This window comes from Oncorhynchus mykiss, chromosome 10, assembly GCF_013265735.2.
Source record: "Oncorhynchus mykiss isolate Arlee chromosome 10, USDA_OmykA_1.1, whole genome shotgun sequence".
Lineage (NCBI taxonomy): Eukaryota > Metazoa > Chordata > Actinopteri > Salmoniformes > Salmonidae > Oncorhynchus > Oncorhynchus mykiss.
The window spans coordinates 46257644-46282174 of record NC_048574.1 but is presented as its reverse complement, the minus strand read 5'-3'; the positions used below and the strand labels follow the sequence as shown (position 1 = coordinate 46282174).

Here is a 24531-nt window from a genome sequence, read left to right as displayed (position 1 = left end):
CTGTCACCTTAAAAGGAGGGGATTGCAGGGGTCCAGCTGCATTCCAGAACTGTCACAAAGGCTTGACAGCTAAAGGAAGCCCTGGGGGAATAACCGGTGTAGAACTATAGAAAAGTAAGTTTAAGACAGTGAGAAAGAACCATATATAAAGGAGTCAAAAGTACACAATGAGCTTATACAGTCAGGTCCATAATTATTGCCATTGATAAACAAGCAAAAAAATACTATAAAACAAATAAGACAGATACTGAGCTATATTTATGTATTTTATACTAATACAACTTCTCATAGAAAGAGGCTTTGTTCAAGTTTTAAAAAATAAATAAAGATCAGGGTCAAAAGCACTACACATCTGATTCAAACTCATCAAGCTTTGATTATTTGAATCAACGTTTCACACATTTTGGCAGACAGGAATTCCATTTATATCTTCTAATCTCTGAATAATATAATTTCCCCCAAAAAATGTAATGATAAACTAGTAGCGCTTCATATTCCTGATTCAAACTACAATGACGATTCCTCTTGACTTTTCCCATTCAAACTCAAATTGTGGAACTGACTCTGAAGATACTGGATAATTGCGTGAGTGTCAAATGCCCTGTAGTCTGTCCCTTTAAATGCTCCCAAATCTTTAGCTCGGCAATCAGTAGTTCTGTCATCCTCAGGGACGGACCCAATGTTACTGGTAGTGAGCATGTCTGGATGCTCCACTATTCTGTGCTAAACTTAGCCCTGGCAATACCTCCTCTCATCACACTAACGTGCTTTTGGGTTACAATGGAACCGGTGAATGGTGTAGAGTTACCACCAATGGAGCTGGATTGCGATAGGAACACTGGCCGAACAAGGTGAGCATGTACAATACAAATCCTATCTTGAACACCTACTAAGATATATGATCTTGTCAATGGATTGGTGTCTCTTTTCTGTAGCAAACGGTTACAGCTAATGTTATGCACTGATTCATCATTTTGATTTTTCAGTGTGCACAGTATGTACGATTATGTTACATTTGAAATAACAGTTGTCCCTTACCGTTGGCAGCCTCGTTTATTTTCTTGAGCAAGAACGATTCATGCATTTACTTATCCTCTTGGTATCTGACAAGTGTACATTGTGATGCTTTCCAAAATAGGCTTGAACGCGTGCATGTTCTGATTGACACATGTGCTTAGAGAAATACCAGACTCCACTGACTTTATTCACTCCACTCTGTCATTTTTAGATAAAAATTCTTAGCTTCTGGAGCTCTTTTCTCTCTTTCATTCTGTTACTCTACATATCACCTTGGCGTTCTTCTGTGTCACCATGGGCAACTATAGCTCTGCCCTCACCGCGGGTAAGCCAATCAACCATTCTCCAATCTTCTCTTACGTTCCTTTTTTTTAAAACTCGTTTTAATGATTTAGTGGCTCAATAATTGAAGAATGCCTGACGTGTTTTTATGATACTCTGTTATTTTACTTCCATGACCCCCACCTCCAATTGAGCCTTTAAATCAAATAAACTGTGTCTAATGCCGTCTTGGTTTGTTTTTTTTCTCCCTAAGACATTGAAGATTTTGACGCTGTCGTTTCAGTCACTGAGACGCTGAATCAATTGGCAGCACACGTGGAAGACGAAAGGTTTCAGTCACAGATTCTGTCATTGGTCAGTATATTTCTGAACACCGATATCTGATCTGGTTATTATTGTAGAGTAGTGCAGCATGTGATAGGGTTGTTGAGTCTCCGAGGAACTTGTCAACTACTCACAGATCTGTTTGTGTCCCGTTTTGTCCTTGAGTTAAATTTAACATTTTAAGCTGGCAGACAACCCAAGCAAGCATGCATGCACACATGTACATTTGACATGTGTTAGTAAGTATTCATAAAGGGACTGAAGTGTTCAATATTCTGTAGGGACACAATTACAATAACCACCTGTACGCATAACAGGATATGTCATTTTAAAAATGAAGTCCTCGTCTCCTTTCAGTACTCGTGTGTGTTTCTTTCTCTGTTGTCCTCTCAGGCTGCTCAGTCTAACCCGGATTTACAGGAAGACGTACAGGTGGCCCCTACACAGGAGGGAGAGGCGAAAGAGGAGCTGGACCTCTCCTCTGTCATATCACACATCAGCACCCAGACAGCACCTATAAACACCCCTGTTTTACCTGTAAGTCCATTTTCACCTTACTATGCTTGCTGCCCAATGACTATGTGGAATATAGAGTTGCTTATTCAGCCTCTGCGTTGGTTTAAAGACTATCAATTGTTTGTGCTGTTATGATGCGTTGGTGGACAGGTGATTGAAAAGAAGCCTCACCGCCCTCCAAGGCACACAAGGCTCTCCTCTTCATCATCCACTGTTGCCAGTGTTCCCCACCCCTTCTCCACCCTCCTGCCTGGGGCTCTCTCTGCTATCCTGCGTGTGACCCTGCCCCCTCACCTCACCTCTAACCCCAAGCCCAGGAGGGAGCCAAGTGCCCAGGGCCCACTGACCCTAGAACAGCTGCAGACAGAGCTCCGGGACCTGAGGGATGAGGTAGAAATGATGAAGAGCCAGCACAAGTAAGTCTTTGTTTATCTTTGCGTGTAACTACAGTATGTCTTGTATTGTGTTTTCCAAGTGTGCCTCTGATTTAGGATTTCTCTTCTCTGATAGCAAAGAGATTCAACTGCTGATGAATGAGTTGGATGAGGAGAAAAGGATTCGTTTGTCAGTACAGGTACTGTGTGTCTGTCAGCAGACATCTACATATGATCAAGTACTGAATATATCACTCTATTGGAGATATACCTACAGAGATTAGATGTTTACCGACACTATTAGGGGAAAATAGGGTTCTTCGTCCGTTGCCATAACTCTTTCTGGGTTCCATGTAGAAATCTGTGGAAAGAGTTCTATATAGAACCCAAAAGGATTCTACCTGGAACCAAAATTAGTTTTTCAAAGGGGTCTCCTATGGAGACAGCCAAATAACCATTTTTAGGTTCTAGATAGCACCTAATACAATGTGTAGGCATTGTATTCTAGATACATTTGATGACCAACCTTTCCTGACTTAAGACGAGCTCTGTTTATTACAGTCCAGATTGATGTAAATGGTTGTAATGATTTCTTATCATTGTGCTGTGCTTGCTTGCTGTTGTCCAATTGCTGTTACATGTGTGTGTTCTTGTTTCAGATGGAGGTGGCACAGATGAAGAAGCACAAGTCCAAATGAGCTGTAGGGCTCAAACAGCATGACATCCCCAACAAAGTTTGAACAAGCTGTAATCTGTCTCAGCCTCTGTTTTGGTTTAAAGACTATCAATTGTTTGACCAGTTTGTTGTGATCCGTTGGACAGGTGATTGGAAAGAAGCCTCACCACCCTCCAAGGCCCACAAAATGAATTATCAATGATTTATGAAACTCAACAAACTATAGTGAATGTTGAGAAGTTAACTCATGAGCATCTTGTACAGAGACATTTTATATTTGCTTATGTTACTTTTTTTAAATAAAATTAAAACCAATCATGTTCTAAGTCTACAGTGGTAAAAAAAAGTACATTTTAATTTCTATTGATGTGGCTCTTTCCTTTTTCTTTGAATTGATTGACATTAAAATATTGTGATTTATAGTATGGTTCCTCTACATATCATTCCACACAGTGATACAGACACAATCATTTCAATATTCTTGCAATAAATACAAATCATCACACTCGCACTTATTTAAAATGCTCTGGACTCTTACTAGACTTAAGCCACTGAATACAAGGCGTTGACAGTGAGTAGCTCTCTGGGTCAACCGCCTCACACGATTTATCCAGAGAGCCATCATATGGCCGCTGCTGATTCTGTACATCGTAGATCTGCTATTGTCTCAGAAGTTGGACTCCTCACAGGGCATGGGTCTGAAGGTCAACTCTTTGTTCTCCTCCAGAATGACGTCATAGCGGCAGAGAGGCCTGTGTGTGACAGTAAAAGTGTAAGAGAAGTTTGAGGTGAGACATTCATGCAAAATTACACAAGGAAACAATGACTTGACACAAAGTCTAAGTGGAGATGGCATATGTACAGTACCTTCAAAGTATACACCGCTTGACTTTTCCCACATGTTACAGCCTGAATTTAAAATGGATTACATTGATTTGTTGTAACTGGCCTACACACAGTACCCCCATAATGTCAAAGTAGAATGGTTTTTTTTAAACCTTTTTTAGCTGAAATGTCAAGTATTCAACCCCTTTTATTGCAAGCCTAACGTTTAGGAAAAAGTTTGGACTCACTGTGTGCAATAATGGTGTTTAACATGATTTTTGAAGGACTGCTTCATCTCTATACCGCACACATCCAATTATCTGTAAGGTCCCTCAGTCGAGCAGTGCATTTAAAAACCGATTCAACCACAAGACTAGGGAGGTTTTCCCAATGCCTTCCAAAGAATGGGAACCTATTGCTAGATGGGTAAAAATAAAGCAGATATTGAATATCCATTTGAGAATGAAGTTAATTACACCATCCAAAATGTATCAATACACCCAGTCACTACAAAGACACAGACAGCCAGAGAGGAAAGAAATCGCTCAGGGCCAATGGTGACTAAAGTTTAATGGCTGTGATAGGAGAAAATTGAGGATGTATCAACAACATTAGTTACAACACTAACCTAATTGACAAAGTGAAAAGGAAGCCTGTACAGAATTAAAAATATCCCAAAACATGCATCCTGTTTGCAACAAGGCACTAAAGTAATGCTGCAAAAAATGTGGCAAAGCAATTCACTTGTTTTGGAATACAAGGTCTTATGTTTGGGGCAAATCCAATATAACATATTACTGAGTACCACTCTCCATATTTTCAAGTATAGTGTTGGCTGCATTATGTATATATACAGTGCCTTGCGAAAGTATTCGGCCCCCTTGAACTTTGCGACCTTTTGCCACATTTCAGGCTTCAAACATAAAGATATAAAACTGTATTTTTTTGTGAAGAATCAACAACAAGTGGGACACAATCATGAAGTGGAACGACATTTATTGGATATTTCAAACTTTTTTAACAAATCAAAAACTGAAAAATTGGGCGTGCAAAATTATTCAGCCCCCTTAAGTTAATACTTTGTAGCGCCACCTTTTGCTGCGATTACAGCTGTAAGTCGCTTGGGGTATGTCTCTATCAGTTTTGCACATCGAGAGACTGACATTTTTTCCCATTCCTCCTTGCAAAACAGCTCGAGCTCAGTGAGGTTGGATGGAGAGCATTTGTGAACAGCAGTTTTCAGTTCTTTCCACAGATTCTCGATTGGATTCAGGTCTGGACTTTGACTTGGCCATTCTAACACCTGGATATGTTTATTTTTGAACCATTCCATTGTAGATTTTGCTTTATGTTTTGGATCATTGTCTTGTTGGAAGACAAATCTCCGTCCCAGTCTCAGGTCTTTTGCAGACTCCATCAGGTTTTCTTCCAGAATGGTCCTGTATTTGGCTCCATCCATCTTCCCTGTCCCTGCTGAAGAAAAGCAGGCCCAAACAATGATGCTGCCACCACCATGTTTGACAGTGGGCATGGTGTGTTCAGGGTGATGAGCTGTGTTGCTTTTACGCCAAACATAACGTTTTGCATTGTTGCCAAAAAGTTCAATTTTGGTTTCATCTGACCAGAGCACCTTCTTCCACATGTTTGGTGTGTCTCCCAGGTGGCTTGTGGCAAACTTTAAACAACGCTTTTTATGGATATCTTTAAGAAATGGCTTTCTTCTTGCCACTCTTCCATAAAGGCCAGATTTGTGCAATATACGACTGATTGTTGTCCTATGGACAGAGTCTCCCACCTCAGCTGTAGATCTCTGCAGTTCATCCAGAGTGATCATGGGCCTCTTGGCTGCATCTCTGATCAGTCTTCTCCTTGTATGAGCTGAAAGTTTAGAGGGACGGCCAGGTCTTGGTAGATTTGCAGTGGTCTGATACTCCTTCCATTTCAATATTATCGCTTGAACAGTGCTCCTTGGGATGTTTAAAGCTTGGGAAATCTTTTTGAATCCAAATCCGGCTTTAAACTTCTTCACAACAGTATCTCGGACCTGCCTGGTGTGTTCCTTGTTCTTCATGATGCTCTCTGCGCTTTTGACGGACCTCTGAGACTATCACAGTGCAGGTGCATTTATACGGAGACTTGATTACACACAGGTGGATTGTATTTATCATCATTAGTCATTTAGGTCAACATTGGATCATTCAGAGATCCTCACTGAACTTCTGGAGAGAGTTTGCTGCACTGAAAGTAAAGGGGCTGAATAATTTTGCACGCCCAATTTTTCAGTTTTTGATTTGTTAAAAAAGTTTGAAATATCCAATAAATGTCGTTCCTCTTCATGATTGTGTCCCACTTGCTGTTGATTCTTCACAAAAAAAATACAATTTTATATCTTTATGTTTGAAGCCTGAAATGTGGCAAAAGGTTGCAAAGTTCAAGGGGGCCGAATACTTTCGCAAGGCACTGTATATCCTTCATTTAACTAGGCAAGTCATTTAAGAACAAATTCTTATTTACAATGACGACCTACCCTGGCCAAAACCGGATGACACTGGGCCAATTGTGTGCCACCCTATGGGACTCCCAATCATGGCCGGATGTGATACAGCCTGGATTCAAACCAGGGACTGTAGTGACACCTCTTGCACTGAGATGCAGTGCCTTAGACCGCTGCACCACTCGGGAACCCAATGGGCATGCTTGTAAGCATTAAGAACGCAGGAGTTTTTCAGGATTAAAAAGCAACAGAATGGATGCTGCTACAAAGTAATGACTCAGAGGTGTTAAATCATTATGTACATAAATGACATACCTTCATTTTCATTACATTTGCAAACATTTCTAAAAACATGTTTTCACTGAGAGAGAGAGAAAAAAACATCAGGCTGTAACACAAAATGTGGAATAAAGTCAAGGGGTATAGTACTTACAGTAAATAAGTGACACGTGAGAGAAGCCCTAGATGAAAGAGGGTACAAACTAACACTGACCTGTCTTTACGCTCCAGGTGTGTGAGACGGATGCGGAGCACTCGTAGTTTGAGCTTAGGCTGTAATGCATTCCCTGTAGAGAATGTGATTGAGATCTTGTAGACCTTCTGTATGTCCTTATCAAACTGGGCCAATAATCTGGTCTCTGAGTACTTCTCAAACTTGGATGCTTTACTGAAGATGGAGAGAGAATGAAATGTTAATCACTTCCCCCCCCCCCCCCAGAGTGTGTAAATGTGTAGTTTTGAGAATGATACGGTGAGAAAATTGTAACTTACTGGTTTATTGTTGCCTCTGTCACCTCAGCACCATTGTGTAGTTTGATGGTGATGTAGCCCCAGCGAGTATCGTGGTTCCATGTTACAACGTCCACCCTGTAGTTCGTCCCTTAGAGAGAGAAGCGTAATTTCCTCCGACCAATGGCCTACTAGAGATCTCATTATGTTTCCAATCTAGTTAATCTTGTACATTTCGCCTGATCATTGAAAATACAGTGCCTTGCAAAAGTATTCGGCCCCCTTGAACTTTGCGACCTTTTGCCACATTTCAGGCTTCAAACATAAAGATATAAAACTGTATTTTTTTGTGAAGAATCAACAACAAGTGGGACACAATCATGAAGTGGAACGACATTTATTGGATATTTCAAACTTTAACAAATCAAAAACTGAAAAATTGGGCGTGCAAAATTATTCAGCCCCTTTACTTTCAGTGCAGCAAACTCTCTCCAGAAGTTCAGTGAGGATCTCTGAATGATCCAATGTTGACCTAAATGACTAATGATGATAAATACAATCCACCTGTGTGTAATCAAGTCTCCGTATAAATGCACCTGCAATGTGATAGTCTCAGAGGTCCGCTAAAAGCGCAGAGAGCATCATGAAGAACAAGGAACACACCAGGCAGGTCCGAGATACTGTTGTGAAGAAGTTTAAAGCTGGATTTGGATACAAAAAGATTTCCCAAGCTTTAAACATCCCAAGGAGCACTGTTCAAGCGATAATATTGAAATGGAAGCTGTATCAGACCACTGCAAATCTACCAAGACCTGGCCGTCCCTCTAAACTTTCAGCTCATACAAGGAGAAGACTGATCAGAGATGCAGCCAAGAGGCCCATGATCACTCTGGATGAACTGCAGAGATCTACAGCTGAGGTGGGAGACTCTGTCCATAGGACAACAATCAGTCGTATATTGCACAAATCGGGCCTTTATGGAAGAGTGGCAAGAAGAAAGCCATTTCTTAAAGATATCCATAAAAAGTGTTGTTTAAAGTTTGCCACAAGCCACCTGGGAAACACACCAAACATGTGGAAGAAGGTGCTCTGGTCAGATGAAACCAAAATTGAACTTTTTGGCAACAATGCAAAACGTTATGTTTGGCGTAAAAGCAACACAGCTCATCACCCTGAACACACCATCCCCACTGTCAAACATGGTGGTGGCAGCCTCATGGTTTGGGCCTGCTTTTCTTCAGCAGGGACAGGGAAGATGGTTAAAATTGATGGGAAGATGGATGGAGCCAAATACAGGACCATTCTGGAAGAATGGTGGAGTCTGCAAAAGACCTGAGACTGGAACGGAGATTTGTCTTCCAACAAGACAATGATCCAAAACATAAAGCAAAATCTACAATGGAATGGTTCAAAAATAAACATATCCAGGTGTTAGAATGGCCAAGTCAAAGTCCAGACCTGAATCCAATCGAGAATCTGTGGAAAAACAATGAAAACTGCTGTTCACAAATGCTCTCCATCCAACCTCACTGAGCTCGAGCTGTTTTGCAAGGAGGAATGGGAAAAAATGTCAGTTTCTCGATGTGCAAAACTGATAGAGACATACCCCAAGCGACTTACAGCTGTAATTGCAGCAAAAGGTGGCGCTACAAAGTATTAACTTAAGGGGGCTGAATAATTTTGCACGCCCAATTTTTCAGTTTTTGATTTGTTAAAAAAGTTTGAAATATCCAATAAATGTCGTTCCACTTCATGATTGTGTCCCACTTGTTGTTGATTCTTCACAAAAAAAATACAGTTTTATATCTTTATGTTTGAAGCCTGAAATGTGGCAAAAGGTCGCAAAGTTCAAGGGGGGCGAATACTTTCGCAAGACACTGTAAGTGGTTAGAAGATTAAAAAAAAGACAGACCAAAGCAATATTCCCAGAAAGTCTCTCTTTATAGAGGTCAAATGGGTATGTAAGCCAATGATTGTCCACTTACTGCAGAATGGAGTCTGTTTATTGGTGGTGAAGAAAGCCCTGGTTTGATTCAGAGGCACAAGAGTATCCTTCCACTCAATGCTATCATACCCTGGAACAACAGATAAAACAGCCATGTTATGTCAATGTGAAGGGACACTGTCTTCCAAAGATGGATTGGCCTTCACCTGAAAGAACTGTGTGTGATTCAGGAATGTACGTTAGCTTAATCAAGGCACTGATGTTGGCGAGTTGGCAAACTTTTTGTGATTACGTGTGATTAGAAAAGCTTGAATCTAATGGAGAAACTCATGAATCTAATGGAGAAAATCATGAATCTAATGGAGAAACTCATGAATCTAATGGAGAAACTCATGAATCTAATGGAGAAAGTAATTAATCTAATGGGAGTTAGAGAGTAATAACCAAAGACTGGGCATCCGGCAGGTTTGAATTGATCACAGTCCATGCAGCGTCCGTCCAGGAATTCGGTGTAGGAAGAGCATGGGAAGGCCCTGATGTTACAGGTCCGGTTAATGGAGCCCAGATAGAGGAACACTGATCTCTGGTGGTCACACTTAAAATAGCTGGACCCTTGGAGAGTTGGAAGGGGAAAGGACATAGTTAATTCCTGTGACGGTAAACATATTAATTATGTGATACACATGTCCTACGTCTCCTTTGAAGGACGACACCTTGTGCAAATGGGATTTTTGAATGATCTCTCTGGCTAACCAGTTTGATTGTTATGCCTGTCTTACCAAGAGACTTACCTGAGAAGATGGTCTTTGGACAGCCAGGCTGGTCGGCTCCACCGTTAGGATAGAAATCAATGTGGCCCAAAGGCTTCCTGAACCCAAATGCTGGTAATACAAAATGAACACATGAAGATACACAACAGAAAACACAATAATACACGATTCCCTTGGTATTCAGTGAACGCCAAACATGCAAGCAGAGACCCATACATACCGTCCATGTCTGTGTGCACCACGTCCACAAACTGTGCATCTGTGGGGTCCAGACGGTCCTCTGGGGGGTTTCCAGTGAACATAGGCCCCGCTGGATCTAGAGCTGATCAGGTCCACATCAGATCAGTACATTTGTAGGATAAATGTGTTAGCTTGCACTATTTAGAATAAACGCGGGGAGGAATGAGCAGAAAATCTATTCCACTGATTCTAACCTGTGATCCTCCCAATTGTTCCATTGAATTTGGCTCCAACAAAGCCTGAGATGTGAGCTCCAAGACTGATTCCAATCATATGGATGGAACTAAGAGAGGCACCATTCTCCTGAAACAGACAAAAATAGGCTAAATAAATATGAAGCTGTTATTACATAGTAATACATGTGGCCCTAAGTATGGCCCTAAATAAGTATGTGAGATACAGTATTCAGACTAGGCACCCACTCTTACCTGCATCTTTTTGATGAAGGCAGTGAGGTTGTCTGCTGTATCGTGTGTGTAGGTCACAACTTTCAGGTAGTTGACATTGGTAGCTCCGCGGTTCCAGTCCACCAACAGGACGTTCATGTCTCCGCGGGCCAGCAGCTGCTGTGTGATGTCATGGATCCAGACGGGCGGAGAGCCCGTAGGACGGTAGCCATGAACGATAAAGGTGGTGGGTTTGGTGACGTTGAACAGGGGCTGGGCTGACAGGTTGTGGTGGGACAGCTCCTGACCACAGATAAGATTAGCTCTGGTGTACAGCAACAGCTTCACATACAGGCTGGTCCCGATGATAGAGTGATGGAGGTCCAGATCAGTGAACACATCACATTCATGGGCTGAAGACGGAGTAAGTCGAAGGGAAAGAGAGAGAGAGAGAAAAAGAGACCGAAAGGAAAATCACGGTCATTGTTGAATGGGAAGTTCCAGAAGTAATATTTCCTGTCAGTGACTGCTTTCACTGTGCGTATGACCACCACCAAAAACCACACTGGCTAAACAACCTATTTTAATGATGTCTTAAAGTTTCCATAAGATCTTCCAACAGCTGGGGGAGTATTATTTGATGTCCCCACCCTAGGTTTTACGCAGTTAAAGTGTGTGTGTGTGTGTGTGTGTGTGTAAGTTCACCATACCGCGGTATATTGCAACAGATCCCAGCAGCAGTGCCAGGCACCACCAAAAGGACATCCTTCAGACCTGCAACGAGCCAGTTATAAGACTATTGTTACAATGGTTAGTGGTTGCAAAATGTTACAAAAACAGGGTGAATCTCTTTCTCCAACTATTTTAAAGCAACACTACTTGATTGTACATTGACATGAGGGTTATGCTCGGCGACCAGTTGACTGAGCTGAATATCTCTGTCCCTCTCTGTGTTCCCATTGGGTGACTATGGTGTGTTTGTGTACTACTGGACACGATATGGTGCATTCCTTTCACTGCGTCAATGCAGTACTAAGTGCATAAGGGCATGTCTGAACTCATAGAGTAAGCTCTTAGAAAATATGGTTCCAAAATGTTTTTTCAGCTGTCCCCATAAGTTAATTATTTTTGGTTCCAGGGAGAAGGGCTATTCAAAGGGTTCTCTTCTGGGGACAGCGGAATAACCTTTTTAGGTTCTAGATAGCATTTTTTTTCCCTAACAGTGTATGCAAAGGATATCAGATTTCAAGATGGGGGAGTTCTCTAATACAAGTGAGCTGTTTTTCATTGGAACCGGAGAAATGAGAAGTATCCTCTATTTGGAAAGTCAACCTGTCATCAGAAAAGGTCATGGATATTAGCAAATCAGTACTCTGGTCATGTAAATTGACTACAGATTAGCACTAGGTCATTTACTAGGTTGTCTTCTGTAGTGTGTGATCACCATCAGTGTGTGGCTTTCCTCGTTGTTACAACAAAATGACTGAAGAGAAGAAAGGCATTCTTTCAGACTCATCCCACATTTAACCCTTTTTATAAATAGTGATAGGTGTTAGTGATGGGCAATGATAAGGAAAATCTATATATCCGTCTTCATCATATCTGTTTGAATGAATAACATTACAACTGTATAGACTTCACATCCACAGCTTGTGAAGTTCAGACAACTGTTTACTAATTGCCCTTTGGGCCAGGTATCAAATGTTCCGGAGGCCTAACCTTCCTAATCAGTTTGGATACAATGGGAAACCTGTTGATGGCCCATCAGCAGGCAGTTAAAAATACTAAATTAAGAGCCTTTGAGAGGATTTGTGTATGAATGCACTAACTGTAAGTTGCTCTGGATAAGAGTTTCTGCTAAATTACTCAAATGTAAATGTAAATAGACTTGGTGGACTGTATATTCTTAGGTTTGGGATTGCTTAATGGGTTTGCTCCCAGGTGCTGATCAGGGCACAGATGAAAGACAGGTGAATTACCGTTGAGTTGGGTTTAATTAAGACAAGGATTCACACGGCATAGGACAGAGCACAGCACAGCGCAGTGTAGGATGTAACATGGGTTTAGTAGGCACTTATGGGTTAATGGCTTGATTGACAGCTTTGAGTGTCAATCAACTTCTATGTGGCTGTGGTTTGGGTGTTTGCCTCTGGAGTTGGTCAGAACGCAATGATGGCAAGACACTTGAAGGATAACAGTAGCCTATCATGGGGGGGGCTAAGCGGAAAAATCTGAAACAATCGTGCATTTTGTGATAAAAATACTACATTTGGCACAGATGTATGCTCCCTGAAAAGATTTAGATATGGAGCCACCCGAGATTTGGCCCCTGGGGGTATGGAAGACATTTTTCAAAAAGACCGCAAGCAATAATATTATTTTACAATTCAGGAGGGCTGTTTTGAGAAGAAGGCACCAAATTTGTCACAGAGCTAGCTAGACCTCTCTTAATTCCCGTAGAGCACCCAATTTCTTCCTTTTTGTTAACAAAGCCCTTTTGCACAAGCTTCCAACATATCTCACTTCCCTGTCAAAGTATAAAAATACGGGGCACCAAACCCATTCACAGGGGAGGCAGGTAGCCTAGTGGTTAGAGTGTTGGGCCAGTAACCGAAAGGTTGCTGGATCAAATCCCTGAGCTGACATGATAAAAAGCTGTCATTCTGCCCCTGAACAAGACAGTGTTCCCCGGCAGGCCATCCTAGTAAATAATAATTTGTTCTTAAATGACTTGCCTAGGTTAAATTTCTACCAACCTAGGTACCCTTTAGTTTTAACGCCTGGAACGTTTGGAATAATTTAGAAACCTCATTAAATCTTGAATCCCTGGTGCAAATAGAGCAGTTTAGAATGCTGATGAGGGATGAATTCACTGAGACCTGCAAGTGTCTTGGTTGATTGTGGTGGTTTATTAGTGTTGTTGAGATGTGGTGTGTCTGTATCTGCTCTATCTTACAGTTACTTTTTTTGATGCTTTATTGATTCATCATGTTGTGAGTTGTTTGTTCACAGGGCACCATTGTGAATGAGACCATGGTTTCAATTGGGCTCCACTGAATAAATAAAATATATTTAGATATGGCGCCACCACGGATTTGGACCCCGGAGGCCGTGGCAGCCATCTTACAAAATGGCTACTGTCAGTAATATAATGGTACAGTTTTGAATACCTTTTTTTTTATATATAAACCCAATTTGGCACAGAGGTAGATGTATGTACCCTGAAAATATTTAAATATGTAGATACCACATTTATGGCCCCTGGGGGCCGTGGCAGCTATCTATGAAAATGGCTGCCAATAGTACCATTATTTTATAATTATTTTAAGATAAAGGCTCTAAATTTGTTTCCACCACGTATTTTGCCCCGGGGGGCTGTGGCACCTTACACAATGGCCACTGTTGGTAATACAATGTTACAATTCTGAAGGCCTTGTTTGAGTTAAACACACTAAATGTGGCACAGAGGTAGATTGATGTACCCCGAAAAGATTTAGATATAGACCAACCACAGATTTGGCCCAAGGGGCCGTGGCAGCCATCTTACAGAATTGCCACAGTTCAGTTCAGAAGGCCTATTTTCAGATAAACACACCAAATTTAGCACAGACTGATACACTGAGTGTACAAAACATTAAGAATTCCCCCCCTTTTCCTTCAGAATATCCTCAATTCGCCAGCTCATGTACTCTACAAGGCGTCAAACGTGTTCCACAGGGTTGCTGGCTCATGTTGACTCAAATGCTTCCTACAGTTGTGTTAAGTTGGCTGGATATCCTTTGGGTGGTGGACAATTTTTGATACACACAGGAAACTGTTGAGCGTGAAAACCCAGCAGCGTTGCAGTTCTTGACACAAATTGGTACGCCAGAAAAAGAATAGCATACTCTGAGTTGTCCTTATGTTAGGTCCTTATGTGGCTATGCCTTATGGCTGTGGGGTACACTTGTTAGTTTAGCAGACAAGATTTGCTTATAATTCCGTGGCATTATTTTATATTATAGTATGAAGAACACAATTGAACGAAGCTGAATAAAATATGAATATTTTCCAAACGATTTGAGGGAGTGTGCACATGTGGCTATTCTGTGTTGAGCGGTTAACAAATAAATAGATACTCCTATATACTTAATTTGTCACGGGCGTCGTAAGAAGTGGACCAAAGTGCAGCATGGTGAGCGTACATATTCTTTTAATTTATGTAAAATGTCGCCAACAAAACAGGGAAACGACCGTGAAGCTTACAGGGGCTATAGTGCACCTAACAAAGATAACTACCCACAACTACAACAGGGAAAAAAGGCAGCCTAAGTATGATTCCCAATCAGAGACAACGATAGACAGCTGTCCCTGATTGAGAACCATACCCGGCCAAAACAAAGAAATACAAAAACATAGAAAAAATAACATAGAATGCCCACCCAAATCACACCCTGACCAAACCAAAATAGAGACATAAAAAGGCTCTCTCAGGTCAGGGAGTGACATAATTTAGAATTATTAATGCAACTTTAGTTGTTCTACAAAGGTTGGGCTATATGTTTTGATTTTTAATACATTGTAAGGCTGCATGGTGAGACTCTAAAGTTGCTTGAAAGGCATGAACTCTGCTTTGTTTTTTGTGCAGGATGTAAACACTAATAGTCTCATTCACAATTTGACAAGCACTTGATAATGCCTTGAATTTCACGGCGGCATCCCCTTTGTGGCCATAATGCACCCTAAAAAAATCCATGCCTTTTGCGTCCCGGAGTGCTGCATTGTACTTTTCTCCCTCAGTGCTGCACAATTCGAAGCGCCTCTCACGCACATGGTTCCGTCACATGATCGGGTCTTTCTCACAGGCTACAAGTGAAGACAGACACATTGGAGACGCAACTGCGCACTTCCTTATCCAAATCCGAGGTGCATATTGAAGATTTCCTTAGCCAACAAGATGAGTATGCCTAACGAACAGCAAAAGCACTAGTTTATGTCAATCTACTATCCCCCATAGTACAAAAGTTGACCTATTCTATTCTGTGCAAGAAATAAATATTCCAAACATAGTCTGAGACAGTTGTGGGGTGCGATAGATCCCAAATTAATACAACCACTAGCATAAAAAAAAACATTTTTACGCAAGGTGGCCGACACAACAGAAACAAACATTTAGCTTCAAATGTTGATAAACCATTAAGCTATTTCTTGAAATTATAAGCGCAACAATGCAAACATGGCAGTAGGCTATAAGCGCCAATGTTCCATTATCCCAAAACACCATCATCAAAAGTGACTGCAAATGCGATTATGCATGTAATGCTTTTATTATAAAGGGGAATTTTTTGGGTGAAAATTATATTTCCCAATCCTGAAACTCACATACTGCTTATGTATGCCAGTTAGGCTCTAAACCCCTTGTAAGCGGTTAATGTGCTTCATTTTAAGAAGTTATTTGGCCACTTTGGGCTAGGCTACATGAGGTGTGCGACTATGATTAGAAAAATATGCTTTTCCTGTGGTTAATTTTCATGCCAGACAGGTAGGCTATACTCCTGTTCTAAAGACAAACAATATGTTTAATATTAGCAAAGTTGAGAAATAAATATAGTAAGCCTATTCTATAGAAAGCTGATGGGATCCTCCTATTTTTAGTAGAGGCCATCACTTTGTTTTCTCACACAATTCCATAGCCTATAGAAATGCTGTGCAACATGAGCTCATCGATTACATTTGCATTGATGTCAGAGTGATTAGAGGGACAATAGAGTGCTGAGTACCAGGCAGTTAGCAAGTTCGGTATGCTACGAATGACCATCAGCAGCATCAGAGCTTGGAAAAGCGCAATTACAGTGACTTAATGGTCACCACGAATTGCCTTCATGACTCATGACCACCAGTGTGGCGGTAATACGTTCACCGCAACAGCCCTACGCTGGCACCTAGTACCAATCCCTCTTTATTCTGTTTCCTCCCCTTCATCTACATTGATTGAAGTGGATTTAACAAGTGACATCAATAAGGGATCATAGCTTTCACCTGGATTCAGCTGGTCAGTCGGTCATGGAAAGAGCAGGTGTCCTTAATGTTTTGTACACTCAGTGTATGTACAGTATGTACCCTGACACTTTTTAGCTTTGGCCCCTGGAGACCATGGCAGCCATCTTACAAAATGCCATTGACACCCAATTAGGCTAGATGTTATAATGTATGTTATAGTTTAGAGACCCTTGTGTACATATCCTAACAATTTTATAACACGCCTGCCATTGTTTGATGTACAGCATTGGTTTATGTACATGAATACAGGATATCAGATGCGATCCAAAGCCATGAGTTACCTTTGCTTTATAGCCCCTAGTAAATTAGCTGGTTAATTCCAGGGCTTTTGATGTTGTACTCATCTCTTTTGAAAGGGTGTATAGTACACCTTTACTCAATGCTGCCTCAGATCAGTCACCACCAAAAGTCCCAGACATACTAAACTGTGCCTTTAAATTTGTTCCAATTGCAGAAATTTCAAGCTACATAAATACACCAAAGATGGCACAGAGGTAGATGTATCTAAAAAAGGCCTTAAGAAATGTAACATTGCATTACAGAGTTGTAATTTTGAAAAATGGCCACCACTGACCCCCAGGGGCCAAATCTGTGTTTCTCGATACCTACATCTTCTAAGAATCCATAAATCTACCTCTGTTCCAAATGTGGCGCCATCATCTCATAATGGTATTGCGGCAGCTATTTTGAAAGATAGTTGCCACGCCCCCCAGGGGCCAAATCTGGGGTGGCTCCATATCTAAATATTTTCAGGGTATATAAATCTACATTTGTGCCAAATTTGGTGCTTTTATCACAAAGTGCATGATTGATTTTCTAAGCTGGCCCACTGATAAAGGTACAGTATATACAGGGATTGATCGCTAGGAAGGCTACAAATTGTACCACTGATCTATAACTATGGATGTCGGAAGGTGCTTGCGTGTGTGCTGTGCATGAAGTGACGTTACATCTAGAGTGAGAACAGCAAGGATAAACCGATATCATGATATGCCATGCTCAAACGATATCGATATCATATCCAATTATTGATATTGGTGCCCACCACTAATTGGCATACACATCAGCACAGACACCTTCCCAATTAGCAGCATGGATGCATGCGCATTATCATTGCATTCTTTGGAACTCAGTTTCTTCCAAGTTGCCTCGCCCTCCCTGTACAGTTTCACTTTGTGTGTGCATGAGAATGCCATAGAATCTATGTTTTTGTACAGAGAGAGAGAGAGAGCGAGAGAGGAAAAACAGGTTTCCGACAATGACACCATTGACCCTGTGACAATGATTGCATGGTTATCAGTGTGAATCCTTGTGGGTGTGTTCAAAACTCGCATGGAAATGTGCATGGAGGCTGCTGAGGGGAGGACGGCTCATAGTAATGGCTAGAATGGATTCAATGGAATGGTATCAAATCAAATGTATTTGTCATATGCGGCAAACATGGAAACCACGTTCGATATCATTCCATTGACTCCCATTCTAGCCATTATTATGAGCCGTCCGCCCCCACAGCAGCCTCCACTGGCACTGAGCTATATCTGAGTTATCACCAAAACAAAAAGTTAATAATTCACACAAGCAGAAGACGAATCCCTGTCACATGTTGCTCACAGACACATCTTTATTTCTATTATTAGACTGTAAGTGTTTACAAAGGAATAAAAACACTGAGAAAATGCAATTCTCCATACTCTACAGGCTGTAGCCTGCCAACAATCCTCTCTATTACACAAGAATACTTCAGAAGAAGCTATAAAGGGAGAAATATAGGGAGTGGGAGAGAGACAAGCAGAGAAGAACTGACATTGTGGAAGTCTTACCTTGTTACCTTGAGAGCGCTAGTTCCCCGGACTCAGTGTGTCAAGAGGTCCAGACTCTTCATGTTTGCATAGCTGTGTGCCGGTGCTCATTCCAGGAAGTGGACAAGGTGAGAAATCAGAGTAAACTCCCACTGTTCCCTGCCTCTCTCTACTCCCACAGGCCTGACCACACCCCCCTGCCCCAGGACATCTTGAATATAAATGACAAATTCCTACTTTGGCTGGGCTGATAGCCAGTTATTCTCCAAGCAGGTAGTAGAACAATCAGAACTGTTCTTGACATTTTGACTTACCTTTCTACTGCTGTTGTTGAGTTCTATTTTCCACATCCTGAAACTCTTGTCAAAAGTTGAACATTGAGCATAAGGAACACAGAGTTATTCTGGAGTAATTCTGTGTTTTTTCTGTTATAATTTTGGTTTGCAATCAACTTTAACTTTTGATCATTAAATGTTTAGCACAGGATGAACCTTTTGCGCTCTGAAAACTTTCGCTACTAATGGGCAGATTGTCACCTGGACCTTCGGATAAGCAGCAGCGTCCCCTAGTGTTACAAATTGTATACCTCAGATGTCGCAATGTACTGTTATTGGCATCCTTTTTACGGCAAACGCCGATCAATGTAATTTTGATCTAGCAGCAGGTTAGGGGTCTTCAGAGCTGGTGAAATTTAACTCAACAGGTTCCGAGGACCATTATGCAGATCCAAAAAGAGGCAGACAAAACTGTCTTTGTGGCTAATTTAGGCAGTTCAGCTAATGAGGAAATTATTTTCGAGCTATTTTTGCAGGTAGGCTCCTATTTTCCACAGGCTCAAAAACTTGGCAATGGATGTGTGGGTGAAATAAAACCACTAGCGTTTACTCCAGCTGAGCTGTCTGCCTGTCTGGGTGTAATCATTAGTCCAAGCAGTTGCAACTAAAACGAGAGTTTCTATTCGACAAATTGAGGTATGTCATTCACCGTTTCGTTCTGTTTTCTTCCGTTTAAGAAACGATTGCAACAGAATTGGCATAATGAATACACCCCCTGGTGACAGTGGTTGCAACCCAACTAAGCAGGTCTGGCAGTTGGCTCTCTCTGTCGGTGGAAGTTAAGTTGTGTTTTCAATTTAAAATACATGTTGGCCAAATTCGTTTCTCGTATGTTTCATGCGGTAGTGTCATTGGTTTGATTTCTATCAAGCCAAAGCACTTTTTACACTAAATGTGAAAAACATGCAGAGATGATAAGATTGAGAATCAGGATAAGGCCACATCCAGTAATGTTGGTGGCCACAGGTGAAATGCAACAAAAAGGAAGTTGCACAGCAATATAATGTCTTATCTGTAAAAAATAATTCATTATCTGTGTCTGGTGTTTCACTTTTACATCGTGCCTTGTTTCAGGCTGGGCCACTGAAGAAGGTCACCATCGCCCGAGACCGCGAGGGTCGCCAAAGGTCATATGGGTTTGTGTATTACAAGCATGCTGAAGCTGTACCCTATGCCATTGCCTTGCTGAATGGCACTTGGCTCTTTGGCCGTCAAATCAGGCTGCAGTACGGCACCGGTAGGCCATTGTTTTGTATCATCATTAAGAATTGTAGCTTTCAACTCACACATTTGGACTTATGAAGTTTGCAGAGCAGCAATTTAGCATCAGGACATTTCCAAAACCTATTCATTCATAATTTGCTCTGTACATGAAGCAGGTTGTGTTCTTAAAGTAACTGTTGTTTCAGCTACTTAGGGATATTAGTGCCTTGTAGATAGGTAGGGTGGAGGTTTTTAGGCCCTCCCCCTTGCCCCCCTGTAGGTAGCTCCCACCAGGATGGGGGATCTGGACCTCAAGGCACAGAGGATGACCGTGATGACCCTTCACATGACACACCCAGGTGAATCGGGCCAGACCATGTCATATCCGAACATCTTCGTTTTGGCTAATGTTATGAACAGATTGTATCTAATGCTTGACCGTCTGTTTATTCTTCTTAGTATGAACGTAGGCCTCCCAGAGTCATCTGTGTTCCACTTCACAGGGCGTGCTGATGGCAGCGTCTCCTGCCAGGACAAGTTACACTGGAGCAACATGGTGAGGACTCCCTGGGAATTAGAGGGCGATATTTTCAACATTCAGTACTTTGAATGCATTCAGTTGTGCAACTGACTAGATATCCCCCTTTCCTTGTAAAACAAATTAGGTGCTTGACTAGCAGTTTTTTGTTGTGTGTTGTAGGTGCGTGGCTACCCTTCTGAGCAGTACCCTCTGAGTATCACCCCTCCCCAGCCTCACTACTATGTCCCCCCGTCACCCTTGTGTCCGCCTATTGCCCCCCTGCTGCCCTGGCCAATGCCAGGATATCCCCAATGGGCCCTTACACGACCCCCCTGTCCCAGCCAGGGTCAGGCCCTCCTGCTCCCCCTGCCTCCCAGCTCTACCCAGCCCAGCAAGCAGACAGCTCACCAAAGTGAAGGGCCTAAGAGGCAGACAGCTCAGCAAGGAGAAGTGGAGACTGCGAAGCTACGCAAACACAGACGAAGCAGGGAGAGCAGACTGCAGAGGCACAGGAACAGATGCAAAAAGTGAACACATACACTCAACTAAACTATTAGCATTGGTCATCAAGTTTAAACGTGTAGCATACGCTAATATACTAAGATGCCCACAAGCTGTGCGGTTGTGTGGATGGTCATTTTCTCAGCTTTACAAATGCACAAACACTGTACAACCATTAAAGACCGGCTGCTCTTAAATATAGCCCACAGTATTCCTTTGAATATTCCTGTACAAATATATGTATATATCTGTTTACGCAGTTTTGTTTCATATGCCTCTGACTGTTTTTCTGTTTCATCGTCTGCTGGTGTGTTTACACCAAATAAATTGCACATTTCCTAAAGGAACTTAAATGTTTGGCAATTTTGATTTATGAGTTCAAGTGATTTTTACCACAGATTATTGGAACGTGAGCAGCACTTCTAACTGTGTGACAGAATTAGGCATAACTGTCATCATTCTCATTGTCGCCACCATGAAATCGGGGAGGGGACTGTGGATCTGTCTCCGTCCGTTAGTACGTTGGTTACACGCAATATCTCAGACAGCACTTGCCCGATTGTGACTAAACTTGGGTGAATGATGTGTCTTGCCATAGAGATCTGGCATTTACAAAATTACACTGATTGGCCCAAGGCAGGAGCTATAGTAATTAACTGAAATGTGATAGTCACATGTGATCTCAACTGGGCCAAGGGGGGCTGCATTCGTGGGGGACGATGTTTACTGTTGCTTTGTTTTTAGTTGGATGTGTAGGTACAGTGGGGCAAAAAACAGTATTTAGTCAGCCACCAATTGTGCAAGTTCTCCCACATAAAAAGATGAGAGGCCTGTAATTTTCATCATAGGTAACTTCAACTATGACAGACAAAATGAGAAAAAAAATCCAGAAAATCACATTGTAGGATTTTTAATGAATTTATTTGCAAATTTGGGTGGAAAATAAGTATTTGGTCAATAACAAAAGTTTATCTCAATACTTTGTTATATACCCTTTGTTGGCAATGACAGAGGTCAAATGTTTTCTGTAAGTCTTCACAAGGTTCACACACTGTTGCTGGTATTTTGGCCCATTCCTCCATGCAGATCTCCTCTAGAGCAGTGATGTTTTGGGGCTGTTGCTGGGCAACACAGACTTTCAACTCCCTCCAAAGATTTTCTATGGGCTTGAGATCTGGAGACTGGCTAGGCCACTCCAGGACCTTGAAATGCTTCTTACGAAGCCACTCCCTCATTGCCCGGGCGGTGTGTTTGGGATAATTGTCATGCTAAGACCCAGCCACGTTTCATCTTCAATGCCCTTGCTGATGGAAGGAGGTTTTCACTCAAAATCTCACGATACATGGCCCCATTCATTCTTTCCTTTACACGGATCAGTCGTCCTGGTCCCTTTGCAGAAAAACAGCCCCAAAGCATGATGTTTCCACCCCCATGCTTCACAGTAGGTATGGTGTTCTTTGGATGCAACTCAGCATTCTTTGTCCTCCAAACACGACGAGTTGAGTTTTTTACCAAAAAGTTCTATTTTGGTTTCATCTGACCATAAGACATTCTCCCAATCTTCTTCTGGATCATCCAAATGCTCTCTAGCAAACTTCGGACGGGCCTGGACATGTACTGGCTTAAGCAGGAGGACACGTCTGGCACTGCAGGATTTGAGTCCCTGGCGTTGTAGTGTGTTACTGATGGTAGGCTTTGTTACTTTGGTCCCAGCTCTCTGCAGGTCATTCACTAGGTCCCCCCGTGTGGTTCTGGGATTTTTGCTCACCGTTATTGTGATAATTTTGATCCCACGGGGTGAGATCTTGCGTGGAGCCCCAGATCGAGGGAGATTATCAGTGGTCTTGTATGTCTTCCATTTCCTAATAATTGCTCCCACAGTTGATTTCTTCAAACCAAGCTGCTTACCTATTGCAGATTCAGTCTTCTTAACAAGTTCAAACAGGTGCCATTAATACAGGTAACGAGTGGAGGACAGAGGAGCCTCTTAAATAATAAGTTACAGGTCTGTGAGAGCCAGAAATCTTGCTTGTTTGTAGGTGACCAAATACTTATTTTCCACCATATTTTGCAAATAAATTCATAAAAAATCCTACAATGTGATTTTCTGGATTACTTTTCTCATTTTGTCTGTCATAGTTGATGTGTACCTATGATGAAAATTACAGGCCTCTCTCATCTTTTTAAGTGGGAGAACTTGCACAATTGGTGGCTGACTAAATACTTTTTTTGCCCCACTGTAGATTCAAGGATGATGGTCACTTCTAGTAGCAGAAACTATTCCTTTTGCTGACTCTGCATCATGTAGCTCATTTAGAATAGGGCTTAAACAAATCTGGTGTTGATACTTGCACACGATTATACTTTAATTCTATCTAAATATTCTATTTAGCTAGAATCACCTTTGATCTACTTAGATATAATTAGGTCTGATGTAATGTTTATGACGGAGGACTTCTGGTATAGTTCTCCTTCATTTTATTGCTTTGGTAATAAACAATGCTGTATGAACTCTGACAGCTTTAGTGAAAGCTGAATTTAGCGCATAGATTAAATAAGTAGCGAACTCTGACTTTGGCAATATCTGAGCCTTAGTCATTTACTATGAGGATGCATGTTGTCTGATGTTCCAGAAGGAATTCCATGTCAGAGAGGGCGACAGAGTGAGGTTACTATCAGAGGGTACCTTCAGTGATAAGGTGGCATTAATAGCTCACTCACATATCAGTGTTCAAAGTCTACTTAAAAGACAGGAGTGGATTTATGTTTCAGCGATGGATATTATGTAGAATATAAACTATACCTTTCTTGTAGTGTGTATGTGTTTGATAGTTTGTGCGTGAACGTTGAGTGTACAAAATATTATGAAAACCTGCTCTGTCCACGACAGACTGACCAGGTGAATCCATCTACAGTATGATCCCTTATTGATGTCACTTGTTAAATCCACTTCAGTCAGTGTAGATGACGGGGAGGAGACAGGTTAAAGAAGGATTTTTAAGCCTTGAGACAATTGAGACATGGATTGTGTATGTGTGCCATTCAGAGGGTGAACAGGCGAGACAAAATATTTATGTGCCTTTGAACAGGGGTATGGTAGTAGGTGCCAGGCGCACCGGTTTGTGTCAAGAACTGCAAGGCTGCATTGGAGTCAACATGGGCCAGCATCCCTGTGGAACGCATTCGACACCATGTAGAATCCATGCCCCGACGAATTGAGGCTGTTCCGAGGGCAAAAGGGGGTGGGTGCAACTCAATATTAGGAAAGGGTTCATAATGTCTGGTATACGCAGTGCACCCTACATGTGTGTGGAGTATCGTCCGTTTGGAAGTTGTATTCTGTTATTTCATTGTATCACATGCTGACCAAATGGTCCGATTGAGATGGGTTCAGAGTGAAGGGACTGTGCCAACCTCCATCCTTTAGACCAACTTACCTCTTTTGTCATTCTCAGTGCTCTTGTTATTAAGGACACTCATTAGTGATATCACCAGTGATGCAGCATAGATTGGCTAACACTTTGTTGTTCCAGTGACTGCACAATAAACGGTTTAC

General features: G+C 41.8%; 3 protein-coding genes across 5 annotated transcripts; 2 read left to right on the top strand and 1 right to left on the bottom strand.

Annotated features, from left to right (window-relative positions):
* Window positions 1–329: 329 nt before the first annotated feature.
* On the top strand, window positions 330–3423 carry si:dkey-71d15.2 (SH3 domain-containing kinase-binding protein 1). 2 transcript variants are annotated; one of them, XM_021618729.2, is made up of 7 exons: window positions 330–851; window positions 1326–1342; window positions 1553–1653; window positions 2017–2160; window positions 2290–2555; window positions 2650–2713; window positions 3173–3423. In XM_021618729.2, the coding sequence occupies exons 1-7, from the start codon at window positions 706–708 to the stop codon at window positions 3209–3211; spliced, it is 777 nt and encodes a 258-aa protein (XP_021474404.2). In that variant the 5' UTR covers window positions 330–705; the 3' UTR covers window positions 3212–3423. The 2 variants fall into 2 exon arrangements, with proteins under 2 accessions (XP_021474404.2, XP_021474405.1); XM_021618730.2 differs by having other exon boundaries at window positions 345–851; window positions 1229–1342.
* A 235-nt stretch (window positions 3424–3658) lies between these two features.
* Window positions 3659–18581, bottom strand: lipia (lipase, member Ia). 2 transcript variants are annotated; one of them, XM_021618726.2, is made up of 12 exons: window positions 18438–18581; window positions 11289–11352; window positions 10621–10991; window positions 10387–10495; window positions 10173–10274; window positions 9974–10063; window positions 9627–9794; window positions 9223–9312; window positions 7280–7388; window positions 7002–7175; window positions 4263–4432; window positions 3807–3941 (listed from the first exon to the last, which is right to left on the bottom strand). In XM_021618726.2, exons 2-11 carry the CDS (start codon window positions 11341–11343, stop codon window positions 4312–4314), a joined length of 1389 nt encoding a protein of 462 aa, XP_021474401.1. In that variant the 5' UTR covers window positions 11344–11352; window positions 18438–18581; the 3' UTR covers window positions 3807–3941; window positions 4263–4311. The 2 variants fall into 2 exon arrangements, with proteins under 2 accessions (XP_021474402.1, XP_021474401.1); XM_021618727.2 differs by lacking the exon at window positions 4263–4432 and having other exon boundaries at window positions 3659–3941.
* A 398-nt stretch (window positions 18582–18979) lies between these two features.
* On the top strand, window positions 18980–21321 carry rbm11 (RNA binding motif protein 11). The gene is made up of 5 exons (XM_021618728.2): window positions 18980–19227; window positions 19826–19988; window positions 20235–20313; window positions 20414–20510; window positions 20655–21321. The coding sequence occupies exons 1-5, from the start codon at window positions 19135–19137 to the stop codon at window positions 21003–21005; spliced, it is 783 nt and encodes a 260-aa protein (XP_021474403.1). The 5' UTR covers window positions 18980–19134; the 3' UTR covers window positions 21006–21321.
* Window positions 21322–24531: the final 3210 nt, after the last annotated feature.

Excerpts from the sequence above, each read along its gene's own strand:
- lipia (XM_021618726.2), bottom strand. The coding sequence starts at position 11,343 with ATGTCCTTTTGGTGGTGCCTGGCACTGCTGCTGGGATCTGTTGCAATA. Across the intron at positions 10,992-11,288 it reads ATCTGTTGCAATATACCGCG|CCCATGAATGTGATGTGTTC; the intron begins GTATGGTGAACT and ends CTCCGTCTTCAG. Across the intron at positions 9,795-9,973 it reads TCCAAAGACCATCTTCTCAG|GGTCCAGCTATTTTAAGTGT; the intron begins GTAAGTCTCTTG and ends CAACTCTCCAAG.
- si:dkey-71d15.2 (XM_021618729.2), top strand. The coding sequence starts at position 706 with ATGCTCCACTATTCTGTGCTAAACTTAGCCCTGGCAATACCTCCTCTC. Across the intron at positions 2,161-2,289 it reads TAAACACCCCTGTTTTACCT|GTGATTGAAAAGAAGCCTCA; the intron begins GTAAGTCCATTT and ends GTTGGTGGACAG. Across the intron at positions 2,714-3,172 it reads GGATTCGTTTGTCAGTACAG|ATGGAGGTGGCACAGATGAA; the intron begins GTACTGTGTGTC and ends TTCTTGTTTCAG.
- rbm11 (XM_021618728.2), top strand. The coding sequence starts at position 19,135 with ATGCAGATCCAAAAAGAGGCAGACAAAACTGTCTTTGTGGCTAATTTA. Across the intron at positions 19,989-20,234 it reads CAGGCTGCAGTACGGCACCG|GTAGCTCCCACCAGGATGGG; the intron begins GTAGGCCATTGT and ends GCCCCCCTGTAG. Across the intron at positions 20,511-20,654 it reads AGTTACACTGGAGCAACATG|GTGCGTGGCTACCCTTCTGA; the intron begins GTGAGGACTCCC and ends TGTGTGTTGTAG.